The sequence below is a fragment of the Drosophila subobscura genome, chromosome U (genome assembly GCF_008121235.1).
Source record: "Drosophila subobscura isolate 14011-0131.10 chromosome U, UCBerk_Dsub_1.0, whole genome shotgun sequence".
NCBI classification, from domain to species: Eukaryota; Metazoa; Arthropoda; class Insecta; order Diptera; family Drosophilidae; genus Drosophila; species Drosophila subobscura.
In genome coordinates, this window is record NC_048534.1 from 14,913,471 (window position 1) to 14,934,282 (window position 20,812).

Below are 20,812 nucleotides of genomic sequence, written 5' to 3' on the forward strand. Positions count from 1 at the left end.
CGGGGATAGAATAAATCTTCTTTAATTGAAATCCAAATATGACAAGAGGCTGCCCTAACTGCACAGTCGACGAGGAAATCGTTTTCAACCCTTCAACAAATTAAAATATTTAAGGCATTGATAAATCTTTATTAAAAAACAACGATTGTTATTAATTTTATTAATGGTACATCATAGTGTCTGTGCTTTGATACAGACACATATAAGCATCGCAGAAAATACGCTTGGCGTGTTCAGGTAGAACTTTGTCATTAGGTGATATTTCATTAATAGAGCGCGCACCTTCATCGGAAAGCCACTGTGTTAGCTCCGGAACACATGTCATTTCCGGTATATTATATCCATTCTGTTCACCTATAATAATAAAATATACAAAAAACATATGAAAAGGTAAAAACAGACGAGAAACGATCGACTGAAGATGGCAGGAATTCGTTAACGAAAGGCATAGCAAAAGATCGACTAAAGTTTGCGAGAATTCGCCAACGGATGGAAAGGTAGTCAATGAACTGGCTATAAGAGGAGATCAACTGAATGTCGCGGAAATTACAGCATTTGCAGCGCTGATCCTGAAGATATAGCAATCCAAACATGCAGCAACTTACCCTTTCTATCGGCCATTGAATCGAAAAAGCACCATGGCGCATCTGGGCCAGATCCAGCTTTAACAAACGCTACATAATGCGATGTTTCTATACAAACAACTGAAAATAGTTCCAGGTATACTCGTGGTACTGTCATATGATCAGCCATATTCCGGAAGTCATTGGGGATGAAGATTTTCTTTTGCACATGATTCATCCTAAAAAGATGTTAATTTATTGATTAATAAACGTTTAAATTTAAATCTATATAAGTTCAGTAGTAAAATCCAACCTTTTTGGATGCATGTGAAACGTTTTAAGGCACTTTTCACAAAAAGCTGTACACTCAAGACCAGAGCCGGCTTGCAGACTTCCAAAACATTCATTACACTCAAATTCAGCTACTTTTCCGCAAAGAGAGCACTGTCGAGGAGCTTTAATAATAAGGGTAGGAGACGCATGATAGATTTATTTGTCTATTCGAATTCAAGGTCTGACTTTTAAGCTTTTAAAACTTACAGTTTTCAATAATGTCTGTCACATCTAGAACTTGTGAGGGTACAATTCTTGGATACATTTTATAACTCTTTCCAAAACGAGGCATCTGAATAATAAAACAAGATGGCACCTCCTTCAATTTGATATTCGATGAATGAAAGCTTTGTTCAAATAATTGTTGGACAGTGGGTAATGTTAGTTTTTCATCTTTATCCACAAACAGTTGATAGAAATATGAGTCTTGTCCTGAGCTAAGCTAAAAATAAAGAATTTAATCTAATGTAAATTCTCATCAGATAATTGAATATTAACTCACTTTTAAAAATGGTTCGACACGCATTATTTGTGATAGTAAACTGTTGAGCAACTCTTCAGGATCTTTCTCCTCGCATGTTAGACCACTTACAGAACTAAGTTGGTCCAACAGTTCACGGAGCTTCATGACGCGATCAGATCGCACAAATAACTGCTTCCTCAATGGATTTACAATTTCATCACGCAAAACCCTTTGCACATCCTTGTAATTCCGAATATCCTATTGGAACACAATTAGATTACAAGATTTTCGATGTACTAATTGCCTTACTTTCGGTCCTGGACTTCGGTAGAGGATAGAATCAAACACGCTAGTAAAAGTGAACATTGAAAACAATGTCGCATCAAGATAGCAGGAGTTGTGATGTCCTTGAATACCTTTAAATTTTCCACACATTTTTTGGAGCTCATCCGAACTATGTATTCCTGAAATAAATGACATTAAAGATTTTTACAGATGTATGATGCAAGGATACACTTACGTAATGGCGGTACTGAACCAAATATAGAATGGCACGCTTCAACACTGAATTTTATCTCGTGATTTTTGGCCACTTTGCTGCCCAAATTATAGGTGTCGACATCGGTGAATCGTCGATCAGTTTTGCACCTGTCGGGCGCTACAAAAATAGCCCGACCTGGATGACACATAAATAAACTGAAAAGGATGAAGAACAAATCTTGCGTAAATCTTAAAGTCTTGAGTAAGTTCTCAACAAACTTGATTCAGTGTGATGTCACATACAGTTTCTAGATATAAATTTGTAAATAAATATTTACCGAACGCTATTATAAGTTCCATCTGACGGCGTAATGTTCTTTAAGAGAGGTTCGTCTTCAAGCTCTATACCAACAAGTACGTTTTTAGAACTTCCGGGAGATATGCCAATCCATCTAATTACTCCATACACATCTCCACACACTCCAGAATCAGATACATCGACAAGGGAGCCAATTGCAAGCTCTGTTCCTGGTACTTCATTCAGCCGATGGTAATCTGAAATTGTGTGAGCTAAAAACACCAAAAAAATTAATACAAGCAAGGGAGGAACGTTACTCGCCCGGTACTCAGTCAGTATTACTCACACAAAGGTTCTTCTTTGACTGCTATTGGAAGCGGGTTCAAAGATGTCGGTGGCTCCTCGTCATTACTGTTGGACTCCATAGAAGTTTTATTTTTGTTTAAAATCATAGCTGCTGCACCGGCATGTGTTGGCCAATTTGCTCCTAAAATATCAGCCAAGTCGACATCCCGAGAATTTTGATTTTCAATAACCATTTCGTCCACTTAAAATTTTAAAATTGAAATGGATGTAATTAATATTCGTAATTCTTGATTTGTGTTCTAGGAATATAAAAGATCAGCTGCGGATTTTCATAGTACAAATCAAAAATAGGTCTTATTTATAAATAAGAAAAAAGTGTCAATGCAAATATTTGTAAACCGCGGACGAGTCTTTTATATATGTACATATGTATGTACATACATATATACATATGTACATATTTTCATACATGTACATAAGCACATATCTGTGATCTACTTTTCAATGTCCCTAATTGATACCGGGTACAACAAACTACAAATTCCTGAACACTTACATGTATATATGCAACAATTATTTAGCCGTAAATGAAAAAATCATAATATTTTGGTTTGTTCAGAAGGTTTTTAGAATTTAATTTAAAATGTCCAGTATATGTATTTACGTATGTATATATGTAATACCGCAAGCAGAGCATGGAAAGAACGTCACAAATTACGTCACAGACTGTTTTAAAGTTATGAATAACATTTAATGGCAAGGAAAATGATTTTTTATATTTTCATTAAAAATTCTTTGTAAACATATACTCAGTGTGACCGCGGAACTATCGATAAAATATACCGTTAGGCCCTCGGAAATATACCGAAATATAGCCTTTAATTTTCAAAATATACCGATGACAGTGGGCTCACATACCGTACGTGTGCACAGTATTCGCACCTTCTCAACCAATCCAACCGCATTCGGAAAAATTGGGCTCGTACTCAGCTCAAATTAGCCATATTCTTGGTGAGCCATGATCCTGAATTATTTTTACAATTATTTTAAAATATTAATCATTTATTATTTTATTTAAATTAACTTAAAACTATTTCCATTTTACTGAGTGTAGGCTGTATGATAGACATTTTTTATTTAAATGGTTCTATGTAAATAAATGGTTCGTTTTACTGAGTGTATGCTAGCCCTTGTGTTCTGTATAATGTGAACGAATCGTACACATGCTGCAGCTCCGATAGGCGGTATTCTTCCAGGCAAACAATGCCCTGCAGTGAGGGAGATAGTTTCAGTGCACAGGATAGACAATGAACAACGTGCCGCTTCTCCTGTTCTTTTATAAAAAGTACATTAAAAACTTCAACCTGTAATAAAAAGAATATATATATTCAATTAGTATTTTTGTAATTTTGTATTTATAAAAAAAATATCTTCTTCGTTTTTATGCAGATTTAATAGCAAATAACACAAGAAATGCATACCTCACATTGACCACAATAATGTGATGCGTCGTTTTTCCCACGACCATTGAATCGTATTTCCACTCCTTTAAATTTTACGTATTCTTGTGTGTGCAATATATTTTTCAACGTTTGCAATAAGCACATTCTGAAAAAGTTTATAGATTTATATTAATATTAGAAGGAAACAAAAAATAAATCAACAATTTGCAGACGTTCAAAAGTCAGTAAAGAAAGTGGGTTTATCTACATAGTGTTTAGGCCAGTTTATATTTAATCACCTCCCCAATTCCTTTCTAAACAATTACTCTAAATTTTACAATGAACACCCTGTATATTCCATTTCCCTTTCCAGAGCTAAGAACGACTTATATTTAAATAACAAAATGAAGAGATAGATAAATACTTACTTGATCAATTCAAACAGTTTTTTATCTGACACTTTTATATTTCTTGCTAGGTTCCAGCTTAAATGAACCATTGGTACAATACTTTTAAATGCTTGCAATTTATTCCATTCGTATCGTTCAATGGCAAGTGAATATTGACGTGCGGTTAGTGGTCCAACATTCCAGGCAATATTATTGCACCATCCTACAGATTGAACCCAATGAACACATCTAAAAAGTTTATCAAAACATTACATTTGAACGTTACATACAATTATTGTTACTTACCCGGCATTTACCCAAACTAAGTCTCCGGGTTTTTGTATAAATCTATAAACGGGTATATTTTCTTTGTATAAATCTTCTAAGACAGGCCACCACGAACCATGAAGGTAACTGATATTGTTCTTTTCGCATAAGTTATGAATTCCACCCCAGTAAGCATCGGGAACGGCAAACCATTCACAATCTCCAGGACCAATATTAATGTTGATTGAGCAAAAGTTATTATTTTCTTGATGACCAGGTGTCCTACTTCCGGGAACTTTCATGTAAAGTTGAACTGTATTCATTCCCAAAATTACGTGTCCAACATGAGACAGCATGTTGGCGGCGGAGATAACTCGAGCAAAAGCCGGCAATTTTTGCAATTCACTTAATTGTGGTTTCCATTTTCGCTCATCAGACAGATCCACATTGGTTCCAAATCTAAAGGTAAAATATTAAATAAAAATAAGATTATAAATTGCAAAATTTGCTTAGTGAAGAAGATACCAAGTTATAAATGATAAATAGTTGTAAGTACCTTAACATTTTGCTGCTGCTCTTGTGTTTTTTGCGTTTTAAAGTAATGTTGGAGTTAGATACCGAATCCTTTGAGTCAGAATCCGACATTATTTGGGAACCTGCATATCCTTTATCATTTTCATCCTGTGGTAAAATATTTATTTTATTACATTCCGGAATAAATCTGAATATGTTCTTCGAATTACCTTAAGGCTGTCTTGAAAGCTGGAGGCTTGATATTGTGCATATTTTGCAATTGTTGTATGAGATCGGTGTGATATGCAGGCCCAAACGCGCTTGGCTTGCGATGTATCCCAATTTTCATCAGGTGATTGATGCACTTGTGTTCTGACCTCCACACTATGATCCGGATTTGCCTCGACTAATGTTTTCGTAGAGAAGAGCCCCAAGTCAAGCTTCAGAGCACCAGCTAAGCCACGCACAACTGCTATTGGATGTTTTAAACAAAATTCTTGCAGCTGGGGGCTGAATGCGTTTTTTTTATTTTCTAAATGAACAGACGGAGTAGGTGGTAAAAGTTGATCCCTCGATAGTTTTTGTGGTGGACAGTCGGGTGGCGTTGGAGGCGGCGTATTAACTTGTAAAACTGTACAGTTTATGGGTGGATCTTCGATTGTTAGAAGCTTCACAGCTGACAACAACTGCTTTGAATCCATTTGTATTTTAAATGATTGAGATAAATCGGATATGGATGCGCTCACATTAAAATCTGTGTATTCTGAATCTTCGTTTAAATGCCGACTAGTTTCATCATTGTTTATAGATAAAATAGTGCTAGGCTCAAATTTACAATTTGTATTTTTTGTATAAAGGTCGTTAGAAATATATTCATAAGAATCCAAAATAGATTGTTCCGAAATCAGTCTCCCTTCTTGTACATTATCTAAATTGTGAGTACTTAATGTTGCTGAAATATATATTTTTAAGCAGAAATAAAATTACAATAATAAATAATCAAGTTCGGTGCACCGAACAATACGATATGAACTATAACAATATGAGTGGGGACCAAAATTCCAAAATTCGTTACAGTTAAAACGAGGAGAAACGTTGTGAGACGGCTGCCTTGACAGTCACTGCTCGACGGATGTCTCTGAGAACCAGGCGTCAAACAAGACGGACGGACATACAGACATGGCTATATCGACTCGGCAATAAATGCAAGAATATATATGCTTTGTAGGGTATGTACCCCTTGTACCCCTTGCCTTTTCCTCTTCGAGTACCGGGTACCCCATTACAGATTTGTATTATTTCATTACAATTGCAAAAACATTTCGCATTCTGCTTTCTTCATGCTCTCCAACCACTTGTACCTCAATGCATGATCTATATAATGTTCACGAGAGAGTGGGAAGTTTTCTAAAACAAACTGAACTAGAACCCTTTACTCTTTCCGCTCCGATTATAAAAATATCGTTTTTAATCCTATAAAAAACCATTTCATTAATATAACAATGAAACAGCCAATAAATTTCTGACATCAAATATACTTTTACTGATAGGTGTAACTTTACCACCATTCATACCAAGTTTCTTACAAAAATATATTAAATGACTTGAGCTAAATGCGAATTTAAGAGTAAAAGAACAGACAGACATAGACTCGGCTTTTGAAGCTGATCAAGATATATATACGATTCCTTCCTTACGTAGCTCACGTTGTTTCGACCACAAATCTACACCTTATTTACTCTTCGAGTACCGGGTATAATATATTTTCCGAGATTTAATGAGTTTTTAAAGTCAATATTTCAAAGAAAAAATTACGAAAAAAATATCTATTTTCATTTAAAAGCTGTTTTTTTTTTATTGATACTTTGTATGAATTTGGAGGCCTAAAAGGCTATCAGAAAAAGTCAGTTTGCTGCCAGAGATTTTTCAGCAGCTACATGGTATAATTGAAGGAACAAAATAACATAAATGTTTAAAGATTGGGAATGTCTAGTAATCAAAATTGCTCACTTATTATATTTTGGTTAAATTGTATATATTGTGTTTTGTTTTGCTGTATTGTATCTTGGCAGTCTTGTTCCGATCGATTGTAGATTGGATTTAGAGCATCATCTTTTACACGTTTGGCAGGCGTGGGACTTTCACTTATTTCTCTGTGCGGATATGGTGGAGGAGGACCCTGAAAAAATATACATGAAAAAAGTGTTAAATGTGACATGGAATCTGCATCTTTTTAAAGTTATTTTATCGAATTTTGCAGATTAGGTGGACCAAAATACAAGAGAAATTGTTTATTTTATGAATCATTTTCATAAAACGCAAATGTTGTTTGTTATTTACATATGTATTTTATGAATATAATTTTACCTGTATGGGAATATTTTTTTGTTACCTGTCTTGGCAGCATCTGAGCTGTTTGTTGTTGTCTGGAATTCATTTCTAATGAAATTGGAAGATTCCAAGCTTCTTCAATCGAACATAGCTGACGCCGCTTTGATGTAATACTTGGTAGAGGTGCCTGGCCGAGTTGAATCTCCAAAAATTTTATACGTTGTGATAAGCCTTTCGAAAACCCAATGGCGTCTTTATTCATGGGTATAGTTTCCTCACTTCGAAGTATGGTGGCCTTCTAAAAACAAATTAAATAAAAAAGGTTTATACAAAAAGGCTGGAATGTAACACGTTAGGGAAGATAGTTTTGCTGATCAATTAGAAAAATAAGCATACGTTCGTTAAAAAAGATCCCGATTTGTCCACAAAGTACTTATGCTCAATTCCAAATTAGCTTTTTGCTTTACTTAGAACGTAAAACCTTTTTTAATTGACTTTTTTATATTAACTACTCGATGCGAAATTTGCTTTACTAATTGTTTTATAGTTTAACATTTGTTACCTGACACGAAACTTGTTTAGTTGCATTTAAGTAACAGGCATAGGCATCTCGTAGTTGACCGCAGCTCTCATAAAGAATTCCCAAATTTGTCCAAGCTTCCTTGTGATCTTTATCTAATTGCACAGCACAAATGTACGCTTGAAGTGCATCCGTCGGTTGATTTTGTTGTTGATATAAAACACTTTAGACGTTATTTAGTTAATTTGTTGATAAACTATCGAAATTATCATCATTTTACCCAATAGAACACCAGGTATCCGCATTTCCTTCACTCTTTTCTACAGAATTTCGATATGCAAGAAAGGCATCATGGACCTTATTTATTCCTGCGTAGCATCTGCCCAATAAATATAATGACTGGCCACTTTTTGGATCAGCATCAATAGACTTTTGAAGAAAAGTCAATGCGCATGATTCACGTTCTTTTTTTTTCGCCTAGGCATTCTACGCAGTGGTACATCCACCCTGCAAATGTTAAATTGAAATATTTAAAATTAACATTACATTAAAATTGGTGTTAAATTGTTGATCTCAACACTGAGGTAACACTACAAACACGGCGGTAAAGCAGGGATTTTAGAGCAACATAATTTAGAGTTATGAAGCGCAGAATCTTAATTAACTTACCAAGTTGTCTATAAACATCTGCCCTTAACTTCAATGATATATTTTTGTCATTGAGTAAAAATTCATAAGCTTTCTTTGCGGCCTTATGCTTATTTTGCACTTCATAAAGATGAGCAATTTGAAACTTGACTGAAAATAAAAATCAATTAGTATGGATATGCTTGTGAGCCCTCAGCGACAAAAAAAAAACATCACTTTTAAATGTCATGCACTTTTGACTTCTCTAGTCTCTAGAAAACGTTTCAACAAACTTAAGATTTCACATGAGTCTTCACACAAAATTTGGTTACTTTAGCTCTCTGAGAAATAGGCGTCAAACAAGACGGTCGGATAGAGAGACATAGATTCAGCTATTGATGCTGATGATATCAAAAATATATACTCCAAGTGCGTTTTTTGTCGCTGGGTCTAAATAAGATAAATATTCTTGTTATTTTTATAAAGAAAAAAAGTTTAGAACCGATAGACTCTCTTTCTCTTCTCTTAAAGGATACAAATAATGCACAAAATCAATTTATAAAAGTGCATCCCTTACCATGCAGTTCAGAAAAAGTCGATGGATACGTATAGAGCAGCGCCAATTGTAAATGTTTTAAGGCAATGTGATATTCACCGCAATGCTTCAGCATAAAACCCAATCGTAAATGAACATCATTGGCACATGTGAAATTGGGGTTTAGGTATAAAAGCTCCTGAAATGATTTAATTGCCCTATAAGAAAAAAAGAATTGTTTTAATAAATTATTAAAATATTTAATTTGTTGGTTTTACCAAGTAACCCAAATAAGATATGCAAAAAAGTAGCCTTACAATTAAACTTTAAAAGGAGGATCCCTTATTGTGTGGGATGCATCTTCAAACTATTTTTTGAAGAGGGTTACAGATCTCAACCCAATAGAAAACCTTTCTGGCATACTTTCCAGCAGACTACTTGCACGGCAGATAATTTACTACATTAAAATAGTCAAGGAATGGGAACAGTTGGATATATCCTTACTTCAAAGATTGATTCGTTAAATGCCAGGACGAATGACATAGATTTTAAATAGCTAAGGGCATTTTCAAGCCATTTAATACCATTAAGAATTTTTAATAATTAATTTAATATTAAATATTAATTTAATTATTGTGGCGAAGCGGGAGTCTCGCTGGGAAGACAAATGCTCCTTGCAGACAGGACAAATATGACATATTTCGGATTGATGGATCTTGCGATAATTCAATAAACAGTGGTTTGGTAATACATATAAGGAAGAGCTGGAGCTGTGGCTGGAGCTGGACGAGTGACATTTTGTGACATTTGACAGACAAAAATTCATAATTTTTGGATCAAATCAGGCTCACATGCTACCATTCCACTTTAACCAGCTGATAACTCCACTCCAGTTAATTGACTTAAGTTCCATGGAGCATGTATGGCGCAATGGAAACCAAAAATGTAATCGAAGTAATCCTTCAAACTGCTTGTTTGGTGGATCAATATTTGTGTTGATCTTTGATATGCAATTAACTGGTTATGTTTATCTTAACCATTATAGTTATGGGTCATCGAACTAACCTTTAATTACTAAACTGAAACGGGTGCACGAATGTGCGTGCAGTAACCCCAAAATTTACTCGTACACCCTGTATAAACACACATAATTTTTATATACATATATACATACATATGTACATACACATATCGGTTAGAAGTCTGGATGTTCTACCATTTCCTTTAAATATATACATACATACATACAATGTATATTCCGAATAATTAAATGGACATAACTCGAACGAGCATATGTACATATATATGTATGTACATATATAAGTGCATGCATGTGCACATTCATGTGCATATGCATATGCATATACATATGTATGTATGTGCATAAAATCACAAGTAAATATACATTCACGTATACATATGTCTGCATGCATATCCCTGAGATGGCTTACTAATATGCAATGTTTAAGCAACTAAATAATAAGGTCATTTTCATTTACAAAACATAACTGACATTCCATTTTAGCAGACAAACATTCACGATTGTTTGAACATACCTACAAATGTATAGGACTTTAATTTTTCCGAACTATCATATTCGTACTTTTATAGTATTCACAGTATAAATTTAATAAATCCAAATATTGCTTAAGAACTTCGTTTTCACTTTATATAGCTAATATTTTTTTTTGTAAACAAGTTAAACAAACGAGTGATGCAAAGATTTCGATAACAAGGAATGTCAAGAATACATTTCAGTAATTAATCGAACATTTCTGGTATCTCAGTCTAAAAACCTTTTCCCGCAGAGTTATTTTAGGGGGAACGGTGAGATATTTTGACAGATATGAAACACAATAGAAATAAAACATTAAGGGGTGTCACAGAAATCGCCTTGTTTATCATTTTCGTTAACAAAATTCGAACTAAGGTTGACTAAGGGTTGAAAACTAAGCAAGTGTTGACACCTTCCAAGATTAGCGTAGGGTTTATTGTTCATTAAATAACTTAACAGAAATGGCTTTGGCGAGGCTTTGAAGAGCTACGCTGTTCCTTTGGAAATATTCTGTGCAAAAGGCAGCAAAGGATGGGTTTCTGCAATTTCTGCGGTACCCCTGATTGTGAAATTTCAACATGTTTGATTAATACAAAGGCGATTTAATGGGCTTGAATGCAATCTTTCATAGTATTAAATCAGTTAGTTTACCAATTCCTTAGTTTTCTAATATAACCAATAGGATAACCGAACTACTTAAAGATCGTATAAATATGCTCGAACTCCATGGGAATAAAAGTTATTTTTACTTACCATTTAAAGCATCTTAGTTTAAAGTAAGCAACGCCTATTCCATATATAAATTCATGATTTTTCCAATAATTATTCCGATTGAACCTTAAATATTTTTGGTACGCCGATAGAGCTGAAACGATTAAAAATACTTGATCTCTTTACAATGAAGCTTAAGTTTTTTGAGTAATTATGTCGCTATATTTTTATCATATTTATTCAAAGGTAACTAATCTAGAATTCTGGTGGCTAATTCTAGTTCTATAGAGGTCGTCAAGAGGTTAAAATCCGTCTTGTTTTGACCGTTCTAACGAACCATTCCAAGTAATAAAAAAAATCAAGTTGCTCACGTCAATGAGTTGTAGTCACATGAAACTAGGGTACATTTTCTTACATTTGTTATTGTACTTATTAGGCATAAAACGACGCGAGGTTAATGCTGACTAAGAACTATTTCTTGGTCAAGAAATTCCCCTGATGAAATTGAGCGATGGAACATCAGACCTAAATCTCACCAATCACCTTTAGGATATCTAAAAAAAATGCATTATGGTAAACTAAATTTGTTGTTGATTTTTTGTTATATTTTGATATTGGAGCACTTATTCGATGCAGCGGATGCATAGTTTAAAACCAGCTTAAGATCCGCTTATCTTTAAGCTATTATCGGGCGGCGCTAAGCCGAACACACTGTTAATATTAACACTAATAAGGTTGCAAATGCGTACGTACCTTCTGAATATTCACCAAGCAGAAGATGCAGGTGACCAAGTTTGCAGAGGGCGTTTTTAAATTGGTTCTTAGCCAATGTTTCCTCCTCGAAAAAACCTATTACTTTATTTTCCACATCATGCAATTTGCTATCATCGGGGGGAGTGTTTCCTGTTGAGTTATTGTCAAACACTTTTGATGTTAGTTCATGTGTAACAATCAAATTTTTAGAGATATAAAAGGCAATATCATCTTGTATGGTAGTTACAGTTTTCTGAACTACGGCTTTTATTTCCAAATTTTTAGGATCAGATAAGTCAAGACATCCGAAATATCGACTGAAATAAAAACTGTCAGTAGAATTTATGGCACTTCAAGTTAGTCTCTTACCTGTCGAGATCTCGGATAATGGAAATATCCTCAAAAGATTTTGGAATCATTTTGCATTCCAACTATTTATTTATTATTGTGCGGTAGTACTTTAGAGATGGGCAATAAATGATATTTTCTGAATACCTTAAGTCACAGGATTAAATCACCGTATACAACTTCCGATAACTTAAGTATCGAGTAGTCGATATATGTTTTGAATTACTAGCCACACGTAACACGGTGGAACAGTGGGAATTTTTTGAAGATGTGACACAGAATAAGGGCTTATTAACAATATCAAAAACACTACAAAGATAATTATCTACTGCTGCTTTCTTCTCAATTTCTGCTCCACCCATAAATTCAAAGACTCTGACAGATGGCAGCAAGATGCAGAAACCAATCAAGTCCAAGAACAACCTGACTGAGAAACTCCACCAATTCTTAATTAACATTCCCTTATAAATACACCTTTTAACTAGATCAATTTTATTAATGGCACAAGCCATGGTGCTGAGCGTTAAGTTCTCATCTGGCTGCCACAACCGAACCGAACAAAGGTCAGCGGTTCAAATGCTAGTAATGATAATTGCTAATAATGATAACTGAAATAAGGTTGGCAAGTACCCAGAGAGGAAATTTAATAATTGTCTGCGAAAAAGACAGATCTTAAATAAAAAGTTAAAAGCCGGCTCAAAAAAAATAAAAAATTTAAATAGTATTGCCGACTTTCGGTTAAAGAATTTTCTCTTAAAAATCTCGTACCCAAGGCGTTTTTAAAATAGTTTTCGAATGGAAAAATCTTGCTTTTCTATTTTGGTGCAACTTTTTCTTCTGGAAAAGCGTATCGCAATTGATTTGTATTCTTTGGGCTCTTCTGCGCACCAACGAAGAGTTCTTCAGTCGCCCGCCTATTCTGAGAGGTCCAATGATCCATGAAACGGGACAACGGTAAAAGAAATGGATGAGGCAACAGAAGAATCTCACCAATAGTAGGTATTTCCTTTGAAGACATTCTGGCTATCTGGGTAGTACTTCCAGTAGTTACTTACTTTGCTCAAAACCGCACCGCCATGATTGCCTGCTTGAACCGACAGTTATTTCCTTTGCAAATTGGCGCAATACTGTTCGGCATCGAATTTATTCAAATGTGTACACATGATGGTTTGCAGCATGGATATAACGTTCATAAGTGTATGTAGGTATTTACATACAAATGTATGTTTGTAACAATGTAAACCACCCTTTTTTTCAAAGAAAGAGCATGGTCTTAGAAGGAGAGAAAATCAGAATGTGCCTCAGAATAAGTTGACAGTTGTATACCTTTTCATTTAAGTATAAAATTAAACAAAGCAAAAAAGTATCATGTGCATTTTAAAAGTTTAATTATAACAGAATCCCTATAAAACAAACTTAAAACACGGCGAAAAAGCACATTAAAGTTAGCACCCCTATTTCGATGTTGTTACGAGCTTACATACACATGTATGTATGTACATGTATATTCATGGGTGTGTGTGCAAATGAATTACTGTTATTTAAAGCTTCACGCTATCCCTTGTCAACTATCTTTTATTTTTTCCAACACTTAATGTACCATACCGTTATTTAGACTATTTATCAAATAAGAATAAATAAGAAAATGAGTCAATCTGAGTGTAATAACCAAATCAGGTTCGCGTAATGTGATGATAAAATATTGTGAACAAAAAATGTGAAAAGGACAATTACACACATAATAATTATGTACGAGTGAATTTGTATTTTAAAATACATTAAAATATTTATCTGCGCTTATGTAGCTACAAAAGTTACGATTTGTTTGTATAAATACATATTTAATTCGTCAAGTTTCGGATTTTGAAGTGATTTTCGTCTTCCAAAAATATATGTTCATTCATACATATGTATGCATAAATCTTGAAATATACAATTTACAATTGCATACTCTCTATGGGTCAATGGTGTTTGTGCAGTGCTCAACGCGAAAGTCACATACAGTCTCACATGTAGAGTGCCTTAACTTTGAAACATATACATACATAGTACATACATATGTATGTACATATGTATGTGCAAATACGATATGCATGCATATAAATACTTTACAAGTAAGTATGTGTAATTATTTTAAATATATTTATGAAACGACGACATGTTATTTTCATACCCGGAACTCGAAGAGTAAATATGTACATGTGTACATACATATGTAGGTTATATTGTATTTGTGGTCGAAAGTGGATGTAACGCACAGAGGGAAACGTTTCCGACCCGGAAAGAGTCTAACCCTCTGTCCGTCCGTCTTGGATATCAGAGATTACAAGAGTAACCCAAATTTTGCATCCAGTTTGCTGCAAATAATCGGGCATTCCAAAAAATTGTTACATAGTTGTCTCTGAGGAAAAGAACCGTGAATAAGAGGTCCCGGACAGCCAGTGGGAGCCCGCGAAGTAGCAACACAGACAATGCGCTATAATTATGGAGCAAAAGATGTTTAGGTGCTAGGCATTCTTTGTAGTACTAGTAATCATTTTTGGTAATTTTACCTTCTATTGGTGCTATAAAAAGATTGTAGTCCCCCGTCGCGCTAATAAGCTCACTTGTGCATATGTATGTATGTATGTAAATACATATGTATGTATGAACATCAATGAATGAACGACTCACAGCGTTCCTCCTCGTCTTTCTTCTATTTACATATATTGTATATTAATTGTACGGAAGCTCTGGCAGACTGGGTTACATATGTATGTACATACATACATATGTACATAGCTAAATCTGGCTGGGACTACGTAAAAGAGAATTTAAATATTGCTGAGACTCAGCAATCGACCTATCGATGTCTTGCGAGCTTTATAATGTTCAAATATAATATATAACATTGTAATTATATAAATGTTTTATATTTCATTCAGCATGGATTCCACAACTGTATCTTGATGTAGATTTCCTGACTATTGCTTTGGAACTTACCTGTAAACATGACGGAATTATTGATAAAATATATTAAAAATCATAGTTAACACAGGTAAGAAAAATGTTTGATTTAGTAGATTGAATTCAAATTATGTTTCAAACAAATAGAAAAATATTCTTTATACTTTTTCTTTTGAATTTCAGTAATTTGGTTTGTCCATTCGTGTTAAAAGAAATGGTGGTGACGGAAACATGTTATTAATGGCAGTTGTAAATATAGACATCTAAGTTGTAAGTCGTCGAATCGTCTCAAATTGTTCGATTTTTTGATAACCAGATCTGTAATTCTGAAGAGCTTCCGGCCCAAAATCGCGTTTTTAAAACTCCGTCTTTCAAGATCTGATATTATATTTAAAAAATGCACACAAATGTTTCTGCAGATAGGGGTGGATCATGGAGATTACCACCTGATGAAACATTACAGGTGCAAGATTCGAAACAGAAAGAAGATCAAGACATAGATCTGGATGAAGGACATAACTGGCGAAGTATAATATTCTCATTGCTCGTGATTAGTTTTGTAATAGCTGGAATTATTACTGCAATATATTTATTGGGGTGAGTTTTTGCTTTCTTAATTTTTACTAGCATTTGTCAACATATTTTGATTGTTGTTGTTGTGTTTTTCTAGATATGTGGATGAACTTTTATATTGGTCAGGCCGCAGAATGATTTTAGATGAATACTTACAAGGAGAATTAACACCAACTAGATTACAGCCCTCATGGGTAACTCCTCAAAAGTATGTATTTCAAGCTGATGATGGAGGGCTTGCCATTTTGGATACAACAACGAACTTAATAAACATCTTAGTAACAAATCACACTCTTCGACAATTGAATGTACGTGGATATCAATGCTCTCATGACCTTAAATATGTGCTATTTAAACATAATGTAAAGAAAGTAAGCAAATCATTTAAAATAATAATAACTTTAAGCTTATAATTTAATAAAAATTGTTTTATAGACTTTTCAGAAGTCGTTTACTGCATTTTACACAATCTATGATGTTGAAAATGATCACCACATGCCAGTAAAATTAAAAGACTCATTGAAGGTTCAAAGAACACGTCTTCAATATGCAGCATGGCTCGGCAATACGACTACGCTAATATTTGTAGCAGACAATGATATATTTATACGACAATCGCCTTCAACTGAAGAGGACATTAGGATAACAACTTCAGGATGTGAAAATAATATCTATAATGGTGTTCCTGATTGGCTTTACCAAGGTATTTATTGAATATTTTTATTTCAATAGTTCAGGGACATTTAAATCAGTTTGAAAAGTATTTAAAACAAATAAGAACGATGTCCTTGAAGCACACTGGGGCCTTTAGCCTCTACTATAAATATTATATATTTAAACAACTATATGGAACTGAAAATACTTGCAATTAATCCATATTTTAACATTTTCATTTATAGAAGAAATATTTACAATTCCGGAAGCAATTTGGTCGTCAGCTGATGGAACCCATTTCATGTTTGCTTTATTTAATGACACGCAAGTTGGAATGATGACGTATCCATGGTTATCGTCTGGAGCCTTGTTTGCTGGATCCGGATATTCAGCAGGAAGCTATTTTCCAGAAACAAAAAATGTTAGGTATCCAACGCCAGGCACTGTCAATCCAGAAGTTCAGTTATGGGTTGTCGACATAAGCAACTTTGGTGCCATAGAACACGTGGAATTGAGACCACCAAAATCTCTTAATGGACAGTAAGCTTGCACATTCGCTAATCTTTATGTGTACATTGACAAATATCTTCATTTATTTGAATAAAAGGGACTATTACCTAACGTCAGCAGGTTGGGTATCTGATAGCAATCTGCAAGTATCTGTGGTCTACATGGGACGATCTCAAAACTATAGTGTGATCACCACATGTTCTAAGCTACAAAATTGGGACTGTTTAGAAGTAAGTAAAGTATCCTATTTACAAGTTAAAATGCTTAAAAACGTGTAATATATAACACAAATATTAAGATTCACTCTGAACGTGCGCCCGAAGATGAATGGTTAGATATATTTCCTCACCCAATTTTTTCGTCGGATGGCAACAGCTTTTTATTACTCGCGAGTATTCAAGAGTCTGGCCATGAACATTTTACGCACATAAAACATATAACAATATCGCAACAAAGAATTTCTGTTATTTCTCATGGTCGATATGAGGTATGGTATATGTTCGATCTACATTTCCTAAATTACTAATACATTTTATTTCAGGTAATCAAAATACTGTGTTGGGATACAATAAATCATTTAGTATACTATTTGGCTACTCAAGATAAGAAACCGGGTCAAAGACATTTATATACTGTTAAAGATCCAATACATGATGATACAAGAAAGTATGAAATCTATTTATTAAAGCGTTATTTTACTTTTACGCCATTTTTCATCAACAGAACCGAGCCACAATGTATTACGTGTGATTTAGGAGAGGCCCTCTGGAGTAGTCGGTATTATTACATAAACTGTTCACATTTTGACGCCTTTATTACTCCGTCACTAGGCGTGGCAACGAGCTATGGAATTGAGTTCTACATATTGGAATGCCAAGGTCCTGGACTACCAGTTTCAGGAGTTCACATGCATAAGACTCACAGTTTAGTCAAAATTTTATATGACACGCGGCCATTTTATACAGAGAAGCTGCAGAAACTCGCGTTACCAATCCAACGATCATTTGAAATCCCCTTGCCACATGGAAGCCGAGCTCAGGTTCAATTACTACTGCCACCCAGCTGGAGAGAAGAGCTACGTGACGCTGCATTTCCTGTTGTTGTCGAAGTGTATGCAATTTGAAAATTTTATTTAACTCTTCGAGTACAGTGTATTTGTGATGTATTTATGCACAAAGTGAATTTATGTAACGCACAGAAGGAAACGTTCCCGACCCCATAAAGTATATATATTCTTGATCAGCACCAATAGCCGGTTAGACTGAGAGCGGAGGAGGATTATTTTACCATATTAACCATAATCCTACATATCATAACTCTTTCGATTAATTCCAGCTTAAACCATAACAGTCCATGATATTAGTTATGCTAAAGTTGTGCTCTAGACTCGCCTTTGCAATTCTAAGCTTCTTTGTAACTATGCCCGTTCCTAGAGATGCTTAGGGATATATTTACTATATGGTCGAAATAGATGTGTCTAAAGTACAGAAAATCGATAACAAATATTCGCCTTAACTTTTCTATAACTAACTTTCTATAATCTTAATCTTATTTTAGAGTTGAGCTCAAAATGCTTTTATTTATTTTTTAGAAATGGTCGACCCGGCTCAATGTCAGTTTCCGAAAAGTTTAGAATAGATTGGGGAACATATATGTCATCAAGAAATGATGTTATTTATGTCCGACTGGATGTGAGAGGCGCAAAAGGGCAAAGCAAGAAGTCGCTCTATCGCCATTTGGGAGGAGTTGAAGTTGTCGATCAGATATCTGTCCTAAGGTTCGTATCTGATAAAAATATGTAATCAATATTTTCATTATTATTCTCATTATTTTCTTGAATTAAAGATACCTGTTAGATACCATCAGTTTTCTGGATGAAACACGAGTCGGCATTTGGGGCTGGGGATATGGGGGCTACGTTACCTCCATGGTTCTTGGCACGCAACAGGATGTATTTAAATGTGGAATTTCTGTATCCCCTATAGCAGATTGGCTTTATTATAGTAAGAAACTATATGAAAATATTCAGACCAAAGCACTATAAAACATTATCTGATTAGATTCAGCTTTTACTGAGCGTGTTCTCGGATTGCCTGCTGAAAACTATAAGGGATACGTTGAAGCTGATGCTACGCAGCGTGCTCGTCTCATAAAATCAAACTCTTTTTTTTTAATTCATGGCTTGGCCGACTCAACTGCTCCTTATGTGCATGGAGTGCAGCTAGCTAAATCTTTAACAGACGCAAATATTCTATATCGGTACCAGGTAAAATCTCAAACATCCATTTGTATTTCTTTTTGCTAAAATATACATAAATTTCAGACCTATGCTGATGAAGGTCACGACTTAAATGGAGTACTTGAGCATGTGTATTCATCTATGGAGCATTATTTTGCAGAGTGTTTAAGCTTGGATCCGGATGATACAAAACCTGACGTAGATCAAAATATGGTTCCAGCCGAGTAAAAATTAATAAGAAAACATGTAAATAGATTAGTTTTAACAATTCACGGACTCATAGCTAAGGAATAGACAACTTCAAAGGTCGTGACAATTTTGAATTTAATCGTAAACGAATATTTTGCTTTGTTACGTCGAAAACATTTCAATAGATTTTTAAATATTCAAATACCTGTTTTGTGGTCATTACATTACAATGTGAAAAGCAATTATGAATCCAGAGATTCCGATTTTAATATATTTTATTGGTGTATTTTAGGAAACGTTTTCTTTGGAAATTAACTTTACTTTTGAAAGCTTTAGATTGTGCTATATACACAGTACTCAAGTATTAATATGTATCTCGGTTCGACTAAGATGTTTACAAAACATAAAACCGGCGTTCCTGCTTTATCGTTACCTGTTCTTTTGTCGTTCAATTGAAACAAATCAGTTAAATCTTAGTAATAAAATATTCTGGGGGTTCTCTCGAGGTGCAGAGAGATGGCGCGAAAGGGGCTCCGAATCCGGCGGCGCCCCGTTTTTTAACGAAAAGTAATTAATAACAAAAATAACCATTCCATTGTCAAAATTAAAACAAAAATTAATTAAATTTTATAACAATTAATACCGTACTTTTCTAGCTTCCAAAGAAAACAAAATCATGTATTATTTTTGTAAATTTAGAGAATCCCTCATACTATACTCGTACTCTATCGAAAATAAACTTAAACGGCTAACTCGCTCCATTCCCATTGAAGCAATTCAAAATTTACTCGCACACCCTTCTCACTCTCGTTTGAACACCTAAGACCGCCGCTGAATTGCTTCATATTGCAATTTGACTCATTTTTCGTAATAAATCCGATAGAGGCCTAGCAATAGCAGCATATTCCTTTATGCTATTTTTCTAAAATATGACGTTAAAACTCAAAATCGTGGCCTTGGAAAATCTTTCTCAGCTTCTGGTGTTTTGGTTCTTCCATCCTGAGTATTGTAACGTAGAAAACCTCACTTCTTCAATATTTGGCATTTGCCCCAAATACGCAAAACATTTCTTGCAGCTACCTCTAATACCATTCTTAGCTTCAAAAGGCCTTTCTCAATATCTTGGCTCAGTCTTATGACATCATCCATGTAATCAACAATACGGCGGCCAAGACAATTGCTAAAATATTATAATTTTTGTTTTATTAACCAAAAACGTTTTCCGCACAACTCTTTGCTATATTGGGCTCATTTGTTTCTTATAAGG

General features: G+C 34.4%; 3 protein-coding genes across 6 annotated transcripts; 1 reads left to right on the forward strand and 2 right to left on the reverse strand.

The window, feature by feature from the left end:
- Positions 1-112: 112 nt before the first annotated feature.
- Positions 113-20,640, reverse strand: LOC117902329 (ubiquitin carboxyl-terminal hydrolase CYLD). 2 transcript variants are annotated; one of them, XM_034813622.1, is made up of 11 exons: positions 20,635-20,640; positions 10,479-10,490; positions 2,484-2,684; positions 2,178-2,409; positions 1,880-2,055; positions 1,669-1,823; positions 1,399-1,617; positions 1,104-1,338; positions 877-1,018; positions 606-802; positions 113-354 (listed from the first exon to the last, which is right to left on the reverse strand). In XM_034813622.1, exons 3-11 carry the CDS (start codon positions 2,674-2,676, stop codon positions 161-163), a joined length of 1,743 nt encoding a protein of 580 aa, XP_034669513.1. In that variant the 5' UTR covers positions 2,677-2,684; positions 10,479-10,490; positions 20,635-20,640; the 3' UTR covers positions 113-160. The 2 variants fall into 2 exon arrangements, with proteins under 2 accessions (XP_034669513.1, XP_034669512.1); XM_034813621.1 differs by lacking the exons at positions 10,479-10,490; positions 20,635-20,640 and adding an exon at positions 3,000-3,240.
- LOC117902327 (lysine-specific demethylase 6A) lies at positions 3,488-12,553 on the reverse strand. Its single transcript, XM_034813617.1, is given in 16 exon segments — positions 3,488-3,807; positions 3,925-4,051; positions 4,314-4,523; positions 4,581-5,000; positions 5,098-5,222; positions 5,285-6,006; positions 7,065-7,233; positions 7,447-7,683; positions 7,948-8,128; positions 8,186-8,376; positions 8,378-8,412; positions 8,575-8,703; positions 9,110-9,285; positions 11,376-11,487; positions 12,087-12,403; positions 12,456-12,553. Coding segments are annotated over 16 exon segments (3,396 nt in total). The 5' UTR covers positions 12,506-12,553; the 3' UTR covers positions 3,488-3,612.
- On the forward strand, positions 14,273-19,747 carry LOC117902328 (dipeptidyl peptidase 4). Of its 3 annotated transcripts, XM_034813618.1 has the most exons (14): positions 14,276-14,548; positions 15,359-15,471; positions 15,564-15,977; positions 16,051-16,324; positions 16,389-16,656; positions 16,853-17,147; positions 17,215-17,347; positions 17,416-17,604; positions 17,659-17,783; positions 17,841-18,227; positions 18,709-18,894; positions 18,963-19,120; positions 19,178-19,383; positions 19,441-19,747. In XM_034813618.1, exons 3-14 carry the CDS (start codon positions 15,778-15,780, stop codon positions 19,582-19,584), a joined length of 2,565 nt encoding a protein of 854 aa, XP_034669509.1. In that variant the 5' UTR covers positions 14,276-14,548; positions 15,359-15,471; positions 15,564-15,777; the 3' UTR covers positions 19,585-19,747. The 3 variants fall into 3 exon arrangements, with proteins under 3 accessions (XP_034669510.1, XP_034669509.1, XP_034669511.1); XM_034813619.1 differs by lacking the exon at positions 17,416-17,604 and having other exon boundaries at positions 14,273-14,548; XM_034813620.1 differs by lacking the exons at positions 14,276-14,548; positions 15,359-15,471; positions 15,564-15,977 and having other exon boundaries at positions 16,071-16,161; positions 16,233-16,324.
- Positions 20,641-20,812: the final 172 nt, after the last annotated feature.

Coding starts and splice junctions, on each gene's coding strand:
- LOC117902329 (XM_034813622.1), bottom strand. CDS start 2,676: ATGGTTATTGAAAATCAAAATTCTCGGGATGTCGACTTGGCTGATATT. Junction 1,824..1,879: donor TGGTTCAGTACCGCCATTAC/GTAAGTGTATCC, acceptor CATTTATTTCAG/GAATACATAGTTCGGATGAG. Junction 1,618..1,668: donor ACCGAAGTCCAGGACCGAAA/GTAAGGCAATTA, acceptor GTGTTCCAATAG/GATATTCGGAATTACAAGGA.
- LOC117902328 (XM_034813618.1), top strand. CDS start 15,778: ATGCACACAAATGTTTCTGCAGATAGGGGTGGATCATGGAGATTACCA. Junction 17,148..17,214: donor CCAAAATCTCTTAATGGACA/GTAAGCTTGCAC, acceptor TTTGAATAAAAG/GGACTATTACCTAACGTCAG. Junction 18,228..18,708: donor TTTCCTGTTGTTGTCGAAGT/GTATGCAATTTG, acceptor TTTATTTTTTAG/AAATGGTCGACCCGGCTCAA.